Source organism: Pan troglodytes, chromosome 13, assembly GCF_028858775.2.
Source record: "Pan troglodytes isolate AG18354 chromosome 13, NHGRI_mPanTro3-v2.0_pri, whole genome shotgun sequence".
NCBI lineage: Eukaryota > Metazoa > Chordata > Mammalia > Primates > Hominidae > Pan > Pan troglodytes.
The window spans coordinates 71,625,335-71,649,778 of record NC_072411.2 but is presented as its reverse complement, the minus strand read 5'-3'; the positions used below and the strand labels follow the sequence as shown (position 1 = coordinate 71,649,778).

The 24,444-nt window shown below is 40.0% G+C and overlaps 1 protein-coding gene across 6 annotated transcripts in view; it reads right to left on the bottom strand.

Annotated features, from left to right (window-relative positions):
- PPIG (peptidylprolyl isomerase G) overlaps positions 1-24,036 on the bottom strand; it is a 53,440-nt gene extending 29,404 nt beyond the window's left edge. The window contains exons 1-6 of one of the 6 annotated variants that reach the window (XM_001136477.7): positions 23,869-24,036; positions 4,630-4,684; positions 4,222-4,298; positions 4,063-4,137; positions 2,186-2,293; positions 1,188-1,232 (exon numbers count right to left, since the gene is read on the bottom strand). In XM_001136477.7, coding sequence (XP_001136477.3) covers positions 1,188-1,232; positions 2,186-2,293; positions 4,063-4,137; positions 4,222-4,282 — 289 coding nt within the window. In that variant the 5' untranslated portion in view covers positions 4,283-4,298; positions 4,630-4,684; positions 23,869-24,036. Of the gene's footprint in view, positions 1-1,187; positions 1,233-2,185; positions 2,294-4,062; positions 4,138-4,221; positions 4,299-4,629; positions 4,685-23,459; positions 23,795-23,868 lie in introns of those variants that run through there. The other 5 variants (XM_016949995.4, XM_009443715.5, XM_016949996.4 and 2 more) reach the window with 5 other exon arrangements.
- Positions 24,037-24,444: the final 408 nt, after the last annotated feature.

The window sequence follows — 24,444 nt, the reverse complement described above, 5'->3', positions numbered from 1 at the left end:
GTATTTTTAGTAGAGACGGCATTTCACCGTGTTAGCCAGGATGGTCTCAATTTCCTGACATCATGATCCGCCCGCCTCGGCCTCCCAAAGTGCTGGGATTACAGGCATGAGCCACCGTGCCCGGCCTCCCCTCTCATCTTTTTAAGATTCAAATATTATTAATTTTCTATTATTTGCTTATAAAACCCAAATATTATCTCAATCCCCTTCCTTTCCATTTATATTTGTCCTTCACAATTTTTGGAAAAGATAACACCACTTTATTTAAATAAAAAAATGAAACTATCTTTAAAAAGCAAGAAACAGCTGAGCACAGTAGTGTGGCTGTAGTCCTAGCTACTCAGCAGGTTGAAGCAGGAGGATCACTGGAGCTCAGGAGCTTGAACCTAAAGTGCACTATGATCACACCCATGAAAAGCCACTGCATTCCAGCCCAGGCAACACAGTGAGATCCCATCTCTTAAAAAAAAGAGTGAGACAGTCCAGATTAGATTCTTTTACATTTCATCTGTTTCATTTCTGAGCACACAGAGTATTATTTAGTCTGGACTCATTAACTTAACCTCTGCCATAGCATCACTTACCGCAAAAGGAGGAATTTGTTTTCCAATCTTGGGTTAGAATATTAAGAACAAATCATGTAGAATTTTAAACAAAATTTCACTAAATGTCAAAAGTGAAGGATGAAAAATATTAAATTATTTCCACATTAAATATGCTTATAGACCATTTTCCAAATGGTCTTCACATCAACAAAAAAATTCCAGCAAGAAAACTTAAATTTTTGGAAAATATTATAGTCAAATTTTAGAATATCAAAGATTTTTTAAAAATGCTCATAGAAAAAATGACCTAAAATTTGGATGTTGTAAGAAATATTGCTGAATCTCCTTTAATAAAAGTTAAGATTGACCTACGGAAGTTCCTATTCTATCATTAAAATTCTAAGAATTAAGTACAGATCATTGAAACCCTTTCAAATCATGTTGTAAAAATGTCCTAAGAAGAAAAAATACCCATCTGTATAAAAAGCAATTTTTTTTTACCAGAAAATTAACCTTCAGATTAGTTGAAGGCAGCTAGACATTAGTATACCCTTTAATGAATAATGTTATTGATTCCATAGAGAATAAAACAGAATAAAAGACAAAATATTTAAAACATAATATAAATGTAAACATTTTTACCTTCAAAAAATCCTCCATAGATAGATTCCCCTCCTCGTCCATTTCCTAAAAATGAAAAACATACTGTTATAACTCTCAGTAAGCTCCTCAAAGGTGATACCTAAACAAAATACTTCTTGTAGATTTTTGAATAATTTTGAATTAACAATATTCGAAGATTGCAGCAAATCATAAAAGATATTAATGTCAATAACGACAAGGTCCCAAATTACTTTCTTTCCCCTATGCTATGATAGTAAGAATGTGACGAAGACTATTAAAATATATTTAAAAAAAGAACTTTCAGATTCTAATTATGATTATGCAGGTCTTGCAACAGGTTAACATTTTTTCAAAGTTTTTTAAAACTATAGCTTTGATATTTTTACAATAAAAAAGTAAAAATTTTTATTGTAGTAAGGATTACCACTTGTGACAAAATCAAACAGAAACACTTGACAGATTACTGAGATGAATGCAGTGTTGTTTTGTATCCAGAAGCCTATTTCTGAAATTCATGTGTCAAAGGCAAAATTATTTTCTATGAGCTTCCTTTTTTTTTTTTTTTTTTTTTGAGACAGAGTCTTGCTCTGTCATTCAGGCCGGAGTGCAGTGGCACAATCTCAGCTCACCGCAACCTCCACCTTTCGGGTTCAAGCCATTCTCCTGCCTCAGCCTCTCAAGTAGCTGGGACTACAGCCACGTGCCATCATGCCCAGCAAATTTTTCTATTTTTAGTAGAGGCAGGGTTTCACCATGTTGGCCAGGCTGGTCTCGAACTACTGACCTCGTGATCCGCCCACCTCGGCCTCCCAAAGTGCTGGGATTACAGGCATGAGCCACCGCACCCAGCCTATGAGCTTCCTTCTTTTACATATTTCTATGAGTACTTCTAATTGACCAAAGATTAAATGGAGTGAGAGTGACAAGAATATTGGACTAAAACTTCTAGGGACTTGTCTAACTTTGAGATCTGTGATATTTAACAGAAAATAATACATGATTTTTCCAAGTCTCACCTTCACTGAAGTCACCACCTTGAACCATAAAATCCTTGACAACTCTGTGAAAGAGACAACTCTTATAATGTAATGGTTTCTGAGTTGATTTCCCGGTCCCCTTTTCACCTATAGAGATAAAAAATTAGGACATTTAATAGAAAGGAAATCAAAGTAGTATGAAAGCAAAATAAATGTAAAATATGCCCCTCTTGAACCCTGCAGACTTCAAATCATATTTTCATTCCTTTCAGGAATTTTTTTTTAAAAAATTCATTTAAAAAATCACCCACGTTATTTCTGGAGAATGTAGAAATCACTCTCAAATAATATACCTTTACAACTAATGTTTGGTTTTAGGTTTTTTTTTGAGACAGAGTCTAGCTCTGTCACCCAGGCTACAGTGCGGTGGCACGATCTTGGCTCACTGCAACCTCCGCCTCCTGGGTTCAAGTGATTCTCCTGCCTCAGCCTCCTGAGTGGCTGGGATTACAGGCACCTGTCACCACACCCGGCTAATTTTTTTTTTAGTAGAGACGGAATTTCACCACGTTGGCCAGGCTGGTCTCAAAATTCCTGACCTCAAGTGATCCACCCACCTCGGCCTCCCAAACTGCTGGGATTACAGGCATGGGCCACCACACTTGGCCTCTATTTTTTTAATTGAGACAGGATCTCACTCTTGTCGCCCAGGCTGGAGTGCAGTGGAGTGATCTTGGCTCACTGCCACCTCCGCCTCCTGGGCTCAAGCGAATCTCCCGCCTCATCCTCCAGAGTAGCTGGGACTACAGGCGCACACCACCATACCCAGCTGATTTTTTGTTATTTATTTTTTTGAGACGGAGTTTCACTCTTGTTGCCCAGGCTGGAGAGCAATGGTGCGATCTTGGCTCACTGCAACCTCCATCTAGGGTTCAAGTGATTCTCCTGTCTCAGCCTCCCGAGTAGCTGGGATTACAGGCACCCACTACCACGCCTGGCTAATTTTTATATTTTCAGTAGAGATGAGGTTTCACTATGTTTGCCAGGCTGGTCTCAAGCTCCTGACATCAGGTGATCTGCCTGCCTTGGCCTTCCAAAGTGCTGGGATTACAGGCGTGAGCCACCACACCTGGCCGATTATTTGCATTTTTAGTAGAGATGGGGTTTCACCATGTTGGACATGATTGTCTTGAACTCCTGACCTCAAGTGATCCACCCACCTCGGCCCCCCAAAGTGCTGGGATTACAGGTGTGAGCCACCATGCCCAGCCACACCGTGCCCAGCCATAATATTTCTTTCTTTTTTTTTTTTTAGATGGAGTCTCGCTCTTCTAGCTCAGGCTGGAGTGCAATGGCACGATCTCGGCGCACCGCAACCTCTGCCTCTCGGGTTCAAGTGATTCTCCTTCCTCAGCCTCCCAAGTAGCTGGGACTACAGGCGTGCACCACCACATTTGGCTAATTTTTGTATTTTTAGTAGAGACGGGGTTTCACCATCTTGGCCAGGCTCGTCTCGAACTCCTGACCTCGTGAGCCACCCCCCTCGGCCTCCCAGAGTGCTGGGATTCCAGGCATGAGCCACCGTGCCTGGCCGCCCAGCCATAATATTTCTAAGAATTACTTTCACGCCCTAGTCACTGCTGTGTAATCTTCATGTTAAGAGAAAAGTAATATGCATGGAGAAATCTAAAATAGAGTAAATAAAAAATTAAAGCAAGCTATGCCAGGTGTGGTAGCTCACACCTGTATCCCAGCTGAGGACGCTTATGTGAAAGGATTGATGAGCCCAGGAGTTCTAGTCCAGTTGGACAACGTTGCAAGATCCTGTCTCTTAAAAAAAAAAAAAAAAAGCAAGCAAGCAAGCAAGCCATAGTCAACTGAGACTACTATTAGGGCAGTTGAAAATGTGAACAAACCTGTACAAAGACAACGAAAGTTCTCGCATGTTTTGGGGCACACATCAGAAAATAATTCAAAGACAACTCTTCCAGCTGAAAAAGAAGGTAGTTGGTTAAACTTCTTTACTAATTTAAAATATTAAACACCCACTTATAAATGTCAACTAATATTCTTACCAGGTTGATTGTTAATGGCAATGTCAAAAAAACATCGAGGACGTTGAACCTTTATTCCCATGGCTCCAATACTTAATCTGTGAGTAAAATACAGTTTCAGACAAGCAGACTAAAATAGCAAAGATCTTTCACAAATTTCTGGAAAAAAAATTCTGTGAAACAATATTAGAAATATAGTTTGAATTTATTTTGATATTTATTTCTATGAGGTAAATCACATGGATTATTAGTGCTTTCTTTTTAGAGATTAGATTGCATTTTGTGAAGCAATTAGAAAAGACTTGAAAGTTAAGCCTTAACCATTATTATGTAATCAACTTTCTATTTATCAACCGGAATACAGATTAATAGCTCAAACAGAAAATTGTATTTACTCTGTATGATTAGTGAACTCAATAAGCAGATTACCTTCAAATGAAGAAAAGACCAAAAAAAAAAACAAGGACAACTGATCCCTGTGCTCCTAGAAAACAAAAATGAGAGTTCTGATTAAAATGTGAGATTTTTAAGAAGCAAAAATCATATAAGAAGAAAAAGTGGGGTATTTTAACAGTATGGTATTGTTAAATAGTATATGTGGTAGATTTACATTTTGAGTAAAAGCACAACATTCAATTTTACATATGAGGGTACTTGCTGATTCTGAGCAACAGCCTTTACTGATATGCTGGTATAGACACAAAAAATACCAAAGAGATACTCTGTGTAACAGCTTTATTTCCATAACAGAAAGCTATTATTTAACAGACATTATTTTGATAAGGCATTTTATTTTAAGGACTTAAAATGCTGAATCGTAATACTTGGTGGAAGATGATAGGGTAAGGTAAAGCGTAGAAGAAACAAAGGCACTAAGTGTAAATAGTATCCAAAATGATGGACTCTAAAAATGACAGTTTCATATGCTATGTATGCTATGTTATATTTCAATAAAAATTTACTTTATTAAAAATAATTAATATATCTAAGACAAAACTCTTTATTCTTCTACCTCCATTCCCTTGAATACTCAGTAAACATTATCATTGTCCAAGCCAGCTGCTGAGGCTGAAAACCTGGGGGTCATCTTCGGTTCCACTTTCCCTCATACCTCATTATCCAAACCATTAGGAAGGTAATTTGGCTCTAGCTTCAAAAACTATCCCAAAAGTTCTCATTACCTTTACCATTATCATTTCTTATCTAAGTTATTCCAATAGCCTCCTAACTGGTTTCTCTTATTTTACTCCTAATTCTGTACTGCCTCTTCTGCACAAAATAGCCAGAGTGGAATGATTCTTTTAAAACACAAACCTTATCATATCCTTCCCCTGCCTAAAACTGTCTTACCATTCATCTGAAAAGTTTTAGCATGGATTTTAAGGCTCTAGACCAGCACTGCTCAATAAAAACATGAGCCACCCAGGCATAAAATTTTTCAGTAGCCACATTTTGACAAACAAAAACAGGCTAATTTTGGGCCGGGTGCGGTGGCTCACGCCTGTAATCCCAGCACTTTGGGGGGCTGAGGCGGGCGGATCAGGGTCAGGAGTTCGAGACCAGCCTGACCAACATAGTGAAACCCTATCTCTATTAAAAATACAAAAATGAGCCGGCTGTGGTGGCGGGTGCCTGTAATCCCAGCTACTCAGGAGGCTGAGGCAGGAGAATTGCTTGAGCCCGGGAGGTAGAGGTTGCAGTGAGCCAAGACTGCACCACTGCACTCCAGCCTGGGGGACAGAGTGAGACTCAAACAATCAAACAAAAACCAGGCTAATTTTAATATATTCTATTTAACTCAGTATGTACAGATTGAATATCCTTTATAGGAAATGCTTGGGACCAGAAGTGTTTCAGATTTTTTTTTGAATTTTGGAATATTAGCATACACGAGATATCCTGGGGATGGGACACAGTTTAAACACAAAATTCATTTATATTTCAAACATACCTTATGCATACAGCCTGAATTGTATGTGTAATTTTATACAACTTAAAAAATAATTTTGTGCATGAAACAAAGTTTGTATTAAGTACTTATGTGTGAAATTTTCAATTGTGATGCTCAGAAAGTTTACATTTTGGACCTCAGATTTTCAGATTAGTGATGTTCAACTTGTACATCCAAACTATTACCACTTCAAAATATACTAAACAAAAATGTTACTGAGTTTTTTTTTTTTTTTGTACAAGTCTTTGGAAATCCAGTGTATATTTTATCCTTGAAGCATATCTCAATGTAGACTAGCCACATTTCAAGTGCTCAAAAAGCACATGTGGCTTGTGGCTACTGTAATTTCAATTATACGGCTCTAAATATTTTAGCTCCTGTTCACCTCTAGGCATTTTCCTCAACTTTCATTTCCTAACATCTTCTAATATTTTCCTCAACTTTATTTCAGCTACATTGGTATCCTGCTTGTTCCCCCTGCCACCCAACAGCCTACTCTTTCATCAGGTCCTTTACATTTGCTGTTCTCTCCACCTGGAATGCTCTCAAACCATCTTCACATGGTTCATCCCCTTGTTGCTCAAGTATCACCTTCTTATAGAGGCCCATTCCTAGTCTACTGTATTCAAGAAAGGAGCTCTCATCCTCCTAACACTTTACATCCTCTTATTCTGCTTTATTTTTCTTCCAAGCATTTATTGCTAATTGATATTCAATTTTTATATCCATCTTCTCTCACTAGAATATAAGTTCCATGATGTGATAAACCTGAATTTTCAGTCTTATTCTTACTGCTCAAACAGTGCTTGGCATATGACAAGAAATCAGTATTTATTAAATGAATGAATAAATGTGAGAGGATAGGCATTAAGTGAGAATGTAAAATTGCAGTAACAACAACAAAAAAATGGAAACACAAAATATCTTACAATGGGGAGAAACTGAACAAATTATGGTATAAAATGCTAGTTAATACTATATGGCAGTTTCATTGTAACACAAGCCAAGAAACCTACTGTTTAGTTCAAAAGAAACAAAAAAGTAAATTGTACATAAGTATTTCTTTTAACACCATGGAACAATACCCTATTTCTACAAAGAGAGATCTTGAAAATACTATATATACCAAACTCCTCACAGAATCTCTGCAAAAGGGACTGAGTCTAGGAATGGAAGTCATTGGGGGCCTTCAGCTTTACGTATAAGGCTTGAATTTTTGCAATAAGAATATGTTCATGTATTAGTTTTTCAACTTAAAATTCATAAAAGTTTAAAATGTATCTGCACAGTAAAACAAAATAGGAAATAAATGAAAATATTGAGTCTATCTCTAAGTAAATGAGTTACAGGTGATTTTTATTTTAGTTTTTGCATTTCCTAGGTTTTATACAGCAGACTTATGAAAGAAACTCAGGTAAGCATGTAATTTAAATCTTCAATTATATATTTTTTTCTTTTTTCTTATTTTTGTTTTTGTTTTTCAATGACATTTTTTAAGTGTCTCACTGTCATGATTACTACATCATGATTGAGCATCCTAAATCTGAAAACCCCAAATCTGAAATTTTCTGAGTGCCAAAAAGACACCCAAAGGAAATGCTCATTGGAGCATTTTGGATTTTCAGAACTGGAAGGTTTAACTGGTAAGTATATTGCAAACATTCCAAAATCTGAAAAAGTCAGAAATCCGCAATAATATGGTCCAAAGCATTTTGGATAAGAGGTACTCAACTAGTGCTGCTGTTTAACATTTAAAGAGCTTAGGAGGCTGGGAGCAGTGGCTCACACCTGTAATCCCAGCACTTTGGGAGGCTGAAGCAGGCAGATTGCTTAAGTCCAGCTGTTCGAGATCAGCCTGGGCAACATGGCAAAACCCTGTCTCCACAAAAAATACAAAAATTAGACAGGCATGGTGGCACATGCCTGTAGCCCCAGCTACTGGAGACGCTGAGGTGGAAGGATCACTTGAGCCAGGGAGGCGGAGGTTGCAGTGAGCCAAGATCAAGCCACTGTACTCCAGCCTGGGTGACAGTGAGACCCCGTTTCAAAAAAAAAAAAAAAAAATTTTTTTTTCCTCTCACAAAATGTGTACCTCCCCACAAAATAGAAACTAAGAAAAGTACTTGCGAATATTTACCTGAACCCTGGATATGAAACAGCTTTTTAGATTCACTAATGAAGTAAATAATGGAGATAAACAGATTTGAACTTATGAAAAAAATTATTTCTATTTGTCTATGTGAAATTAAAAAGAAAAAAATTGGGGAAAATACATTGTCATAGTTGCTGAGAATATTAATTTTCTTAAGCAGTGCTTAGGAATGGGGGCACTAGGGCAATTCATTGAGTAGGGCTATCCAACTCACTGCAGAACCTTAAGCAACCCTTGCCCTATTAAATATCAGTCACTGTGACAACCAAAACCTTTCACTGTCCGTCTATCAAATTAAAGCTCAAAGGACACCTAAGGGTATATGAGCAGAGAATTCACAAAAAGTGAAATAACAAAAAAAAAACATAAAAGGCACCAGCAATTTTGATAAGCAACTTGGCATTACAGGCCAAGAATCTTGAATATATTCATATTCATTGTACCTTTTAACATTTTACTAATTCTATGTACTGGAATATCTGTAAAGGCAACCATTTAAAATAAAATAGTCCTTGGGTTTTTTTTTTTTTAATAACAGTAAGCACAAACAACTTAAATGTCTAACACAATAGTTAAGTAAATTAGTTTGTGATGGACTGCCTAAGAAAATAAGCTTTTTAAAATAACATGAAAAAATGTGTTAAATGCCACATGAAAAAAGATAATTGTACAGTAGTTAAGAATTACTTAAAAAATACCCCCATGAAATGAAATACTATCTATGAGAAATCATAATCTTACATATTAAAATTACAAACGTAACATTTTTTCACCAATTGGATTGACAAAAATAAAAAATGACATCATTCATTGTTGCTGCTGGTAAAGGGATAAACTGATAGAATTACCTGATTGCCAATTTGACAACAAATATCCATATTACAAATGCATTTAAGACTCTCTGACTCAGTAATTCCACTTCTAGGAATTTACTTTATGTACATCCTTACACATTCGCAAAATAAGATATGTGCAAGGTTATTCAATGTACCATAATTTGTAGTAGTAAAAGGCTGTAAACCTAAATGTCCATCAAGGAGGAATAGGTTATAGAAATATAAACCTGTATTTATATAAATATAAATATTTACCTATATTTACATAAATATATTTACCTGTATTTATATAAATATATTTACCTGTATTTATATAAATATAGATATTTGCCTGTATTTATATAAATATATTTACCTGTATTTATATAAATATAAATATTTTCCTGTATTTATATAAATATATTTATAATACTTTAATAAATGTATATATAATTTGATATATAATACAAAATAATTTAATAAATATAAATCAGGTATACCATTGTATACCTGTAGAAAGTACAAAGCTATTAGAAAGAATGAGAAATCTGTTCATTTACTGCTGTCTCCAAGATAGGGAGAACTATTTCCTAAAATCTGTAAATGTTAACTTATTTTGTTAAATGAAAAAGAAAATAAGCCAGGTGCGGTGGCTCATGCCTGTAATCCCAACATTCTGGGAGGCTGCTTTGGGTGGATCACAAGGTCAGGAGATCGAGACCATCCTGGCTAACACGGTGAAACCCCGTCTCCACTAAAAATACAAAAAAATTAGCCGGGTGTGGTGGCAGGCGCCTGTAGTCCCAGCTACTCAGGAGGCTGAGGCAGGAGAAAGGTGTGAACCCGGGAGGCAGATCTTGCAGTGGGCCAAGATCGCGCCACTGCACTCCAGCCTGGGTGACAGAGCAAGACTACCTCTCCAAAAAAAAGAAACAGAAAATAAAAGGCTAGCTGCAGTGGCTTACACTTTAGAAGGCTGAGACAGGTGGATTGCTTGAGTCCAGGAGTTTGAGACCAGCCTGGGCAACATGGCAAAACCGTCTCTACAGAAAATATAAAAATTAGCTGGGCATAGTGATGCATGCCTGTAGTCCCAGCCACCTGGGAGGCTGAGGCAGGAGGATCATTTCGGCCCAGGATGCGGAGGTTGCAGTGAGCTGAGATTGTGCCATGGCACTCCAGATTGGGCGACAGAGTGGGACCCTGTATCAAAAAAAAAAAAAAAGTTGCCCAGGCATGGTGGCTCATGCTTATAATCCCAGCACTTAGGAAGGCTGAGGCAGAAGGATTGAAACACCAGGCTGGGAAACATAGGGAGAACTTTGTTTCTATTTCAAACAAACAAACAAACAAACAAACAAACAAGCAAGGTACAGAAGTGTGTAGGATATACTGTCTTTGTATATTTTTAAAAGAAGAGAGAGCTGGGCGTGGTGGCTCATGCTTGTAATCCCAGCACTTTGGGAGGTCAAGGCAAGTGGATCTCCTGAGATCAGGAGTTTGAGAGCAGCCTGGCCAACATGGCAAAACCATGTCTTTACTAAAAATATAAATAATTAGCTGGGTGTGGTGGCGCACGCCTGTAGTCCCAGCTACTCGAGAGGTTGAGGCACAGAATTGCTTGAACTCAGGATGCGGAGGTTGTGGTGAGCCAAAATTGCACCAGTGCACTCCAGCCTGGGTGACAGAGTGAGACTCTGTCTCAAAAAAAAAAAAAAAAAAAAAGAAAAGAAAAAAAGAAAAAAGAGAGAAAAACGAAAGTGGGGCCAGGCATGGTGACGTGCACCTGTAGTCCTAGCTACTCAGGAGGATCAGGTGGGAGGACTCTTTCAGCCGAGGATTTTGAGGCTGCAGTGAGCTATGGTAGCATCACTGCACTCCAGCCTCAGACCATCTCCAAAAACAAAATTAAATTAAATTTTACAAATATGTATTTGCTTAACAAAAAGGCATCTAGGGAGAGAGAAAATGGGTAACTGGAAAAGAGGGCTAAGATTTTTCACTTTATAACCTCATATTTTCAATTTTATACCACATGAATATATTATCTATTAAAAATTATTATAACATATCCCACTCCTAGGTATACACTCAAAAGAAAGGAAATCATATATCAAGGAGATATCTTCACTCCTATGTTTATTGCAGCACTATTTACAATATCCAAGATTTGGAAGTAACTTAAGTATCTATCAACAGATTACCAGATAAAGAATATGTGGGCTGGGTGTGGTGGCTCCCGCCTGTAAACTCAGCACTTTGGGAGGCGAAGGTGGGCAGATTACCTGAGGTCAGGAGTTCAAGACCACCCTGGCCAACATGGTGAAATCCTGTCTCTACTAAAAACACAAAAGTGAGCTGAGCGTAATGGCGCATGCCTGTAGTCCCAGCTACTCTCAGGAGGCTGAGGCAGGAGAATCGCTTAAACCCCGGAAGTAGAGGTTGCAGTGAGCTGAGATTGCGCCACAACACTCCAGCCCAGGCAACAGAGTAAGACTCCGTCTCAGAAAAAAAAATGGACCAGGAGAGATATTAGTGCTGGTTGGGTGGCTCCAAAGGCAGACACTGTTGGGGGACTATTGCATTAGGTGACTCCTGGAGCCTTCAAGTCTTCAATTTTCTTTAGGTTTCACGGGGAGTGAGGCCCTTCAGGCTGCTGAGTGTTACAAGAAAGTTCTCCGCTTTCCTGCCTCACTGAGCAGTCTGAAGGAGGTGAGGTGAGCTTTCTGCTGGCATTACTTCTGGCACCATCTGCTTTTCCCTAAGGCCAAAGTTTCCCTGGGATCTAGGGGTTTAGGCCACTCAAAACACAATTTTCGGCCAGGTGCGAAGGCTCACGCCTGTAATCCCAGCACTTTGGGAGGCTGAGGCAGGGGGATCACTTGAGGTCAGGAGTTCCAGACCAGCCTGGCCAACATGATGAAACCCCATCTCTACTAAAAATACAAAAATTCACAGGGCATGGTGGCGTGTGCCTATAATCCCAGCTACCTGGGAGGCTGAGGCAGGAAAATTTCTGGAACCCAGGGGGCAGACAGAGGTTGCAGTGAGCCAAGATCGCGCCACTGCACTCCAGCCTGGGCAAGAGTGAGACTCCGTCTCAAAAAAAAAACAAACAAAAAGGCCGGGAGCAGTGGCTCACGCCTGTAATCCCAGCACTTTGGGAGGCCGAGGCGGGTGGATCATCTGAGGTCAGGAGTTCAAGACCAGCCTGACCAACATGGAGAAACCCCATCTCTACTAAAAATACAAAATTAGCCGGGCGTAGTGGCGCATGCCTGTAATCCCAGCTACTCGGGAAGGCTGAGGCAGGAGAATCGCTTGAACCCGGGAGGCAGAGCTTGCAGTGAGCCAAGATCGCGCCACTGCACTCCAGCCTGGGCAACAAGAGCGAAACTCAGTCTCAAAAGCAAAAAACAAAACAAAACAAAAAACTGTGATACATATACACAACGGAGTACTATTTAACCATTAAAAAGAATAAGATCCTGTTATTTGTAACAACATGGATGGAACTGGAAGGTCATTATAGTAAGTAAAATAAGCCAGGCACAGAAGGACAAACTTCACATGTTCTCACTTATTTATGGGAGCTAAAAATTTAAACAATTGAACTCCTGGAGATAAGAGAGTAGAGAGACGGTTACTAGACACTTGAGAGGGTAATGGGGGCTGGAAGTAAGGATGGTTAATGGGTGCAAAAAAATAGTTAAGAATCAATAAAACCTAGTGTTTGCTAGCACAATGGGGTGACTAACGATACTCAAAAAAAATTTAATTGTATATTTAAAAATAAAGAGTATAACTGGATTGTTTGTAACAAAAAGGATAAATGCTTGAGAAGACGGATACTTCATTCAGTCTAATGTGATCATTATGCATTGCATGCCTGTATCAAAATATCTCACGTAACCCATAAATATACCTACTATGTACCCACAAAAATTAAAAATTAAGAAAAGGGTAACTTTTAAGACACTGAAAAAACTTACTATAAAAATGAATAGGCCAGGCGCAGTGGCTCACGCCTATAATCCCAGCACTCCGAGGCGGGTGGACCACCTGAGGTCAAGAGTTCGAGAACAGCCTGGCCAACATGGCAAACTCCATCTCTACTAAAAATACAGAAATGAGCTGCATGAGGTGGTGGGCACCTGTAATCCCAGTTACTCAGGAGGCTGAGGCAGGAGAATCGCTTGAACCTGGGAGGCGGAGGTTGTAGTGAGCTGAGATCATGCCACTGCACTCCAGCTTAGGCAACAGAGTGAGACTCCATCTCAAAATAAAATAAAATAAAATAAAATAAAATAAAACTGCCAGGCATGGTGTCTCACGCCTGTAGTCCCAGCACTTTGGGAGGCCAAGGCATCACTTGAGGTCAGGAGTTCAAGACTAGCCAGACCAACATAGTGAAATTCCGTCTCCACTAAAAAATACAAAAAAATTAGCTGAGCGTAGTGATGTGCACCTGTAATCCCAGCTACTTGGGAGGCTGGGACAGGAGAATCTCTTAAACCCAGGAGGTGGAGATTGCAGTGAGCCGAGATTGTGCCACTGCACTCCAGCCTGGGTGACAGAGACGCTGTCTCAAAAAAAAAAAAAGAAAGAAAAGAAAGAGTAAAACTGAAGAAGAAAAATTACCAGATCGTTCATGAATGACAAAATAGTCATACCAGGTGAAAAAAGCAAGTTAGTAAACAATACAGACTATAAAATCCCAATTTCACACGTATCAGTAAGCACATTAAAAAGACAGGATTTACACCATAATGTTAACAATCATCATGTGTGGGCCATGGGTTTAAGGGTAATTTTTAATGCATTTGTTTTCCAATTTTTCTTCAATTTCGTAATCAGGAAACAATTATTTTTAAAAAAGTACTAATAAAATGCGTTTTTTTTTTGCCTATCAACAGCAAAGATCTTTTAAAAGAATAACTCTCAACACATGTACAAATGGAGAGAAACAGGAATTTATACTACTACTAGTGATCATATACAACTCCTTTGAAATTCAAGAATATGAGAAATTCATAAGTGTTTATACTTTGAACCAGTAAAATTCAACTGTTGGAAATCTATTATGAGGAACTACTCTAAATTCAGAAAGCCTTCAGGTATAAAGTTGGCTACCCTGGTGCTCTTTTTAGCAACATATAATCAAAAGCAACCTATCATAATATCACAAAAAAGTGAAATTGTCTCTGGTTCAACAATAATTAAAGCAATGCTTATGAAGATTAATAATTTGGAAAAATAATCAAGATATAAAACAGTGGGCCGGGCGTGGTGGCTCACACCTGTAATCGCAGCACTTTGGGAGCCCGAGGCAGGCAGATCACAAGGTCAGGAGATCGAGATCATCCTGGCTAACATGGTGAAACCCCGTCTCTACTAAAAATACAACAACAACAAAAAAATTAGCCGGGCATGGTGGCGGGCGCCTGTAGTCCCACCTGGAGGCTGAGGCAAGAGAATGGCGTGAACCTGGGAGGTGAAGCTTGCAGTGAGCCGAGATCACGCCACTGCACTCCAACCTGGGTGACAGAATGAGACTCCATCTCAAAAAAAAAAAAAAAAAAAAGATATAAAGCAGCATATGCAATATAATTATGATTGTGTAAACTACTCCCGACCTTCAAGCTCAGGCAAAGACTTACAAGAAGACAAAAAAAGAGTGAAAGGAAATAAATCATTATTGTGTGTGTCTGTAAGACTGGAGAGGGCTTTTGCCTCACTACTTCTTTCTAGTTTTCTTTAATAAATGTACTGCTACTTTGGGAGGCCAAGGCGGGTGGATCACCTGAGGTCAGGAGTTCATGACCAGCCTGACCAATGTGGTGAAACCCCATCTCTACTAAAAATACAAAAAAATAGCCAGGGATGGTGGTGGGTGCCTGTAATTCCAGTTACTTGGGAGGCTGAGGCAGGAGAATCACTTGAGCCCAGGAGGCAGAGGTTGCAGTGAGCTGAGATTGTGCCATTGCACTCCACCCTGGACGACAAGAGCAAGACTCTGTCTCAAAATAAATAAATAAATAAATAAAATAAATAATAAATGTACTGCTATTATAAAGAAAAAATTCCTAAGACATATATATATATATATATATACACACACACACAGTCTTCTAACATTATAATGTACATGCGTGGAAATGGCTATAAGATGTATTCAGAGTCTATCACTCAAGGATACACTTTTCATAGAAATTGATTAGTTTTCCTGAAATGACAAATCACATATGCCTCAAATGCAAGAAAGATGAAAGGCAGCAAATTACTATTAAAATTACTACACAAATCCCTTGAATATGTAAATGTTTTAATATTAGCAGCTAATGAAAAACAATGGTGACAACAAAAGATGGCTCACATGCTGTGTTGCTAACATTACTGAAATGCTACTAATTACTAATCATTATAAAAAGTTACTAATTACTAATCAGAAACAGTATATCCTATTTCCTCTATAATTATGATTTCCTGGATTATTAAATAATACCTGAAATCACGGTGGTTCACACCCATAATCCCAGCACTTTGAGGGGCGAAGGCAGGAGGATTATTTGAGCCCAGGAGTTCAAGACCAGCCTGGTCAACATAATGAGAACGCATCTCTATTAGAAAAAAGAAATCTGAGCCAGGCACGGTGGCTCACGCCTATAATCCCAGCACTTTGGGAGGCCGAGGCGTGCGGATCACAAGGCCAGGAGATTGAGACCATCCTGGCTAACATGGTGAAACCCCGTCTCCACTAAAAATACAAAAAATTAGTTGGGCATGGTGGTGGGCGCCTGTAGTCCCAGCTACTCAGGAGGCTGAGGCAGGAGAATGGCGTGAACCCGGGAGGCGGAGCTTGCAATGAGCAGAGTTCGCGCCACTGCACTCCAGCCTGGGTGACAGAGCGAGACTCCATCTCAAAAAAAAAAAAAAAGAAAAAAGACATCTGAAACCAGATGCAGTAAGACAAGCATCTGGTCAATTTTTCATTTTTTTTCAAGTAAAAGTAAAGAGAAAAAATAATGCTAGGAGATACCAAAAACATGATTCAGGGGAAAATTAAGCCCTTACAATTTTAAATAAAATATCCATGACCAGCCTGGGCAACAGCAAGACCCCATCTCTATTAAAAAAAAATGACAATTAGCTGGGTGTGATGACCCAGGCCTGTGGTCCCAGCTACTTGGGAGGCTGCAGTGGGAGGATCATTTGAGCCCAGGAAGTTGAGGCTGCAGTGAGCAGTCATCATGCCACTACACTCCAGCCTGGCCAACAGAGTGAGACTCTGTTCAAAAAAAAAAAAAATCATGAATTGCCTAAAAATACTAGAATATAATCAAAATTTTCAGTGTAGTAGTAATCTGTGGGTGATTTGTTTGCTGCAAATTTGTTTAGTATGAACTACAGCTAAAATCCAGACAAATTTTTCTTGGAAAAAAAAATCACAATATGTGGCACTGTGCCCCATTTCTACACAGCAATCAGCATAGTCTGCTCCCAATAGATGACATATATATGTTCTAGTTTGACCTAATTCTAGCTATTGCTTATTAGCTGTTAAAATTTATTGTCTACTTGACCTCATGTACTTACCTCACCTGCTTGACTCCTTCAGAAATTTAAGTATAATATACTGAATCTACTTTTTTCATCATAATGAAAACACATTTTTAATAAGATAAGCAATAAAGCTAATAAGCTCACTGAAAAAAATTAATCATAGAAAATGCACAAAATTCTAAAACTTAGCTATAGCTTTTAATACTTTTATTATATTCTTGTTTTTCCTATGCAGGTGATTAAATGTTATTTTTAATATTTATCAACAATATAGTCACTTTTGTATTTCAATAATAAGGTGATACAATTTAAAAATATCACAGTGCTACCATTTATAAACTTCTGCAACAAACACATTTCATAAAAAAATCAGTAAGAGGTAACCAGTTCATGTGTAAAAAAATTTATCCTTGTAGTTTCATACATAAACTATTTTCCATATTAATCCTAAAATAACATGACTAAATGAAAAACAGGACAAAAATATAGGCAACTAATTATTAAAATATATAGTAGCGGACATGGCATTTATAAGTAGGCATATGGTAACTTTATTATATTTAAAAGTTATTTGGAAGTTTCACACATTATGAGGAAGTCAGCAAAGCACCCAGTTTCTAATCTAGAAAGAATACAAAGTAAATTATTTCTATTTTTAGAGACAGGGTCTCGCTATGCCGCTCAGGCTGGAGCACAGTGGTAAGATCACAGCTCACCGCAGCCTGGAACGCAGTGGCTCAAGCAATCCTCCTACCTCAGCCTCCCGAGTAGCTGGGACTAGAGGCGTGAGCCACCACCTCCAGCTAATTTTTAAAAAATTTTTTGTGGATATATTGCCTAGTCTGAGTAAATTATTTTTAACGATTAAGATGCCAAGCAAGTCTCTGACCCTTAGGACTCTCCTCACTGATTCCCGTGTGTCCTTTAAGATGCAAATTAGCCAGATAATTAGTTAGCCAGAGTTCACTCTCTGGGAACTTCACACTGACTCTCTAAGGTCTGTTTGTTTGTTTTTCTGAGAGGGAGTCTCCCTCTGTCGCCCAGGCTGGAGTGCAGTGGCGTGACCTCCGGCTCACTGCAAGCTCCGCCTCCCGGGTTCACACCATTCTTCTGCCTCAGCCTCCCGAGTAGCTGGGACTACAGGCACCCGCCACCACGCCCAGCTAATTTTTTGTATTTTTTTAGTAGAGATGGGGTTTCACCGTGTTAGCTAGGATGGTCTCGATCTCCTGACCTGGTGATCCGCCTGCCTCGGCCTCCCAAAGTGCTGGCGTTACAGGCTTGAGCCACTGCTCCAGGCCCTGACTTTCTAAGGTTTAAATGATCCTCCCTTGTTAAATGTTACTCTTTTATCATAAACTCCACCAATTCGAAACCTTTGTATCTTCAACACCAAACACAGTGACGTTATCAAATAAAAAGAATGTTAATTGAGGCATGAACAGAACTAGACTCTATTATAATCCAGTGCCTATCCTCTTAAACATGTACTGCTTGCTTCTTTTTTCTTTTCTTTTCTTTTTTTTTGGTTGTTGTCCATGTTGAGACAGAGTTTCGCTCTTTCTTGTTGCCCAGGCTGGAGTGCAATGGTGCAATCTCAGCTCACCACAACTTCTGCCTCCCAGGTTCAAGAGATTCTCCTGCCTCAGCCTCCTGAGTAGCTGGGATTACTGGAATGCGCCAGCACACCCGGCTAATTTTGTATTTTTAGTAGAGACGGGGTTTCTCCATGTTGGTCAGACTGGTCTCAAACTCCCAATCGCAGGTGATCCACCTGCCTCAGCCTCCCAAAGTGTTGGGATTACAGGCATGGGCCACTGCGCCCGGACTGCTAGCTTCTTAAATGGGGATATTGCTAACATATATCTGTAGTCAGTAAATTCTCCCAGAACCTACCACCAGTAATCATCCTCTCTGCCTCCTCCACAACTGAAACAGAACCCATTCCCTAGATCTACTAGGAAGTGTTTTGTTTCCCAAAAAAACAACCCCCCCAAAAAAATCCCAAAACCAGAATCCACTTCAGTTTACAACCAAGAAAGAAAGGATTATTCTTATCTGCTAAATTTGATGAAACAGGAGACAATTTATAAGATTTCCACCTCTTAAGTGAAATCATGTAAGTTAAATTAATTAAAACTATAGCAGATCTTTAATATTACTTTCAAGGAAAGTAATTTAACATTCCTACCAGCCTCTTTAGCCTACTCGTAATGTAGTTCATATAGATCAAATGAGAAACGAAAATGCACCGCATCAAAAACATTTGAGTATATTTACAAATGCCAAGTTGCCAATGAATAAAGTAGAAACAAGCTAACATTCTGAGGTGTCAAGACAGACAATTATGCTATTTCATGTAGTGTCCCTTCCACTGATGTTTCTGATGGACACAAACCACCCTGATGCAAACCACTGCACTGGTAGCAACATGATTAGCAGTGTATAGACACTTCTGAAATTCTTAAATCCTCTAGAAAACTTACAGAGATAACCCATAATGTTGCCTAATTCAGTGTTAAATAAGAATATTACGCACTTACTATATATACGATCTGAGAGACATAAAAATATAATACATCTTTGTCACTACCAAACTACAAAAGCAAATACTAACTGGGAACTCACGGCTAATACTCTTAATGTTGTACTTGCAATTATCTAAGGTGTTTTTTTTGGTTTTTTTTTTGAGAGGGAGTTTCGTTCTTGTGCCCAGGCTGAAGTGCAATGGTGCAATCTTGGCTCACCGCAACCTCCGCCTCCTGGGTTCAAGCGATTCTCCTGCCTCAGCCTCCGAGTAGCTGGGATTACAGGTATGCGCCACCATGCCCGGCTGAATTTGTATTTTTAGTAGAGACAGGGTTTCTTCATGTTCCTCAGGCTGGTCTCAAGCTCCCGACCTCAGGTGATCCACCCACCTCGGCCTCCCAAAGTGTCGGGATTACAGGTGTGAGCCACCGCACTCCGCCTTATCTAAGTTCTTATAATAATAAATTTACCAAAAACAAAAACAAAAAAGAAAAAAGATTTACCCCCAGTTTTCAAAGATATATACATATATACACACAGTTCTAACCCCATTATTCAATCCAGTAATTCCTACGGAAAAAAATAAGAACATTTGGAGTTTCAAGGAACTCTAAGAGATAACCTGATCCAATCTTCTGATTTTATAGATCAAGAACAAGAGGACAAAAGAGATGAAATGAGTGGCTCAAGTTCACAAATGGAAAAAAGCAAAAGTTCTGATTTAGTACTTTCTACAATTTCACGGTAAAAACTAGTTTACTCACAAATATTCCACATAATGGCTTAATATTACTTTTCACCATATAACCATGATTCGATGGTTTAATTATAAGCTAAAATGTACACAATAATTAACAAGAGCTTAGTATACACACACACACACACGAATACGCTTCGTTCATTTTTAAAACGAGTTAAGGAATCATTCATGTTTTTATTTTTATTTTTAATTTTTTGAGATGGAGTTTCGCTCTTGTTTCCCAGGCTGGAGTGCAATGGCGTGATCTTGGATCACTGCAACCTCCACCTCGCGGGTTCAAGCGATTCTCCTGCCTCAGCCTCCCGAGTAGTTGGGATTACAGGCATGCACCACCAATGCCCAGCTAATTTTTGTATTCTAAGTAGAAACGGAGAGACGGGGTTTCTCCATGTTGGTCAGGCTGGTCTGGAACTCCCGACCTCAGGTGATCCACCCGCCTCGGCCTCCCAAAGTGCTGGGATTTCAGGCGTGAGCCACCACCCCCGGCCATCATTCATGTTTTTAAAATAATCATTTTAATATAAAAGATTGCTGTTTATAAGTGTTATATAATCAAATTTCAGTAAGCGTGTGATCATTTTAAGCCATTATTCTAAAACAAAGTTCAAAAGTTTTCTTGTCTGCTGCTAGAAGTACAAACTCCCAATAACAGCAGTTTTCTCTGAATACTGTCTGTAGTAAATTTCAGGATGCAAGTTTTGCCCTACAGAAATAAAAAATACCGAGTTCTTATGGTGACCATTTATGCATTAAACCAGGGAAAATCACCGACACTTAAGCAACATGAAAATTTAAGTTTAGTCCTAACATTAAAAGCAAAAAGGTCTGGGCACGGTGGCTCACGCCTGTAATACTAGCACTTTGGGAGGCCAAGGTGGGCAGATCATGAGGTCAGGAGTTTGGGACCAGCCTAACCAACATGGTGAAACCCCATCTCTATAAAAAATACAAAAATTAGCTGGGTGTGGTGGCACATGCCTGTAATCCCAGCTACTCAGGAAGCTGAGGCAGAAGAATTGCTTGAACCCGGGAGGCGGAGGTTGCAGTGAGCCGAGATCACGCCACTGCACTCCAGTATGGGCAAGACAGCGAGACTCTGTCTCAAAAAAAAAAGCAAAAGTCAGGCTGGGCACAGTGCACAGTGGCTCACGCCTGTAATCCCAGCACTTTGGGAGGCGGAGGCGGATGGATTACTTGAGGTCAGGAATTTGAGACCAGCGTAGCCAACATGGTGAAACCCCTTCTCTACTAAAAATATAAAAATTACCCGGTGTGGTGGCGGGCGCCTGTACTCCCTGCTACTAGGGAGGCTGAGGCGTGAGAATCCCTTGAGCTCAGGAGGTGGAGGTTGCAGTGAGCTGAGATCATGCCACTGCACTCCAGCCTGGGCGACAGAGCAAGACTCTGTCTGAAAAAAATAAATAAATAAAAGCAAAAAGCATGCAATGCCACAATGCAACAGAAAGACTTGCAACAAACTCTTCAGGTCACTTGCATTAATTATCTATGTATTCCTTCATGACATCTTAGTACACTGGGATTCTAAAAATAGGCAACATGTTATAATTATGTTTAAATACTCTATTTATAAACTAATAGGAAGGAAAAAAGCCTAACTAAAGGGGCAACTACTATTTAAAGAATTAACCCCAGATAGTGTCCTAACAGAAGTACTTTATTATGAATGGCTTCCACTTTCCCTTTGTATAAAGAAGAGGATGCTGCCTCACAGAAAATCTAATTTAAGGCAAAATATCAAAAATATGTAGAAGTCACCAATACTGCAAGACCACAATAATAAGCACCACAGTAAATCGACTATATGGTTAAAAATAAATGTAATGAACACTCTTCACCCATAAAGGAACCACTGAGTTAATGAAAGCCAACTTCACGCACAATTTTAACAAAGCTGAGTATTTAATTTTCAAGCCCACAGTTGATGGAAGGTGGAGATCAAAATGTCATTTTGCAGGTAGGTGAAGAAACTGAAGCTCAGAAAGATGATTGGGCCAGAAAGTCCAAATTTTTCTAACCTAAGAAGTTTACATACTTATACACTCCTGACAGCAGGGGAAGGCAACCCTGACAACTGACTGCAGAGAAGAGAAAAGCCTTAAAAAGGAAACCAACAATTCAAATGCGCAGAATCCTACTACAAGACCCTATAGGATCTCAGAGCATCAATAATTCTGAATCATAAAGAAATAGTCAAACAATGTACAATGAACTCTTGTTTAAGACACAGAACCATGTAATTTGTTACAGAAATAATTCTGTCCCAATTCGTTAACGTAAAAAAAAGGGGAGTGCTAAAACGGGTAAATTTTCAGGATATATTAAAAACAGGAGAGAAGCAGCCATTCTAAATGTATCTTTTCTGGATTTTATAGCACGATTTCAAAATTTATAAAATGTTCACCCCCCAACCCGTCATTGTTACAAAGTAGCAATTACCGGCCATCCTGTTACCAAATGGGAATACACAAAGACAAAAACGTGTGTGTGACCGACACACACACACACACTCACTCTCTTTTTTCCTGGTTTTAACTACTGAAAGTTAATATCAGGCCCCCCTAATTTCTAAAACATCTAATTGTTCTTTGGACAACTATGTTAGTACCAAACTATAAAAGCAAATACTTTTGTATTTGTGTTCACTACTGCAAAATGTTGGTTACACACAGAAAGGGCTATCGTGGAAAGAAATTAAAATCAATGCACAAAATGGTGCTTTTATAGCATTTCCAAAACGATTGTGCATACTCCTTGCCAGCACATCTAGACTTTGCTCCTTAAGACTAAACATGAGCTGGCCGGGCGCGGTGGCTCTCGCCTGTAATCCCAGCACTTTGGGAGGCCGAGGTGGGCGGATCACGAGGTCAGGAGATCGACCATCCTGGCTAACACGGTGAAAACCCGTCTCTACTAAAAACACAAAAAATTAGCCGGGCATGGTGGCACGTGCCTGTAGTCCCAGCTACTTGGGAGGCTGAGGCAGAAGAATCACTTGAACCCAGGAGGCGGAGGTTGCAGTGAGCCAAGATCGCGCCACTGCACTCCAGCCTAGGCGACAGAGCGAGACTCCGTCTCAAAAAAAAAAAAAAAAAAAAAAGACTAACCAAGAGCCAAATTAGCATACTTCCCCTTCAGGCATACTGAGCTCCGAAATCATCATCTTCCTCCTAAAGAGTAATTATCTCCTCCAAAAAGGCCTGCGCAGCTCACAGCTCCTCCGAAACACGGGGGAACTTCGCGAGAGCTCAAGACCCTGGACTTGAGTTTTAGAAAAATGCTTAACAAAGTGGCCTCTGCCACTTAACTGCACGACAGCCACTGTGCTGTGAGAGGAAAAGGTCGAAAGAGGAGGAAAGCTAGTCTTCAATTTTAATCCCTGTGATTCAGGCTCTTCGCCCGTCACTCTCCAACCCTAGCCTGACAGGACGTCAGGCTGTCTCCCCCTTCCCCACCAGTCCCGCCACCTACCCCGCAACAGTGCTGAGTCTTAGGATTTTGAAGCTTTAAAAATCAACCCGGCTCCCTAGAGTTCAGGCCGCAGTCGCTGCCGCCATGTTACAGCTTGTGCGGCAAAATGCGTCAGTGAGGGAGGTGTGCGCCTGAGTGGGGAGGGCGGGGGCTGGCAGAGGAAGGACCGTCCCCAGGCCCCGGGGCTCGACTGCAAGCCTTCTCCTACTGCAACAGCGGCAAAGGCACTGCTGCGGTCCTCAGGGACCTCCTCTGGGCCCAAGCAGCCCCGATACCTCGAGGGAAAGACGGTAAACCCAACCCGGTCAGCCGCGCCGGCTCCGCCCCTCTTCCCAGGCCCTTCCCGCTTTCGTACGCAGGGACTGCTGAAATGACGCCGCCAGAACAACTTGAGCCTCATACCACTTACCTGCACCGGTAGAGTTTTCCTCTTCTCTGGGTCCGGTCCTTTGAAGCGCTTCAAATCTACCGCCGCCAGAAAAGGCGCTAAAGCCCGCTAACCGCCTCCCTCCCCCACAACTCAGTCCTGGCATGGAGAGACAGCGTCGCACCGGAAGCGCGTCAGGAGTGGGTTGTCAGCAGCGGCCAGCGTTCACCTGCTTGCGTCACCACGCCCTCCTAGGACTTCTAGGATTTTGGTGCCTTTTAAATTCCTAGTTTATAGGTGGCCTAATGCTTTGTGGATGCGTTGACTGGGAACGCTTGTAACCGTTAAAATGCCATATCCTTTGTGAAGTAAAGTGCCTCATTTAATAAACATTTATTGATCTTACGCTAGGTTATCAGAAAGGAAGGCCTACCTTCATGGAGCTTCCAGTTAAGCTTCCACTTAACGCTAGGATATAAGTTCTAAAAACGCAGTAATGAGCAAAGTGTTATTTGAGGAAAGAGGAAGAAATTACAAAGAGCTTTGATGTTCTTTGTTGTTTTACAGATAAAGAAATTGAGGCTAAGGGAAGATAAACGCCTCCTCCTCAAACACACT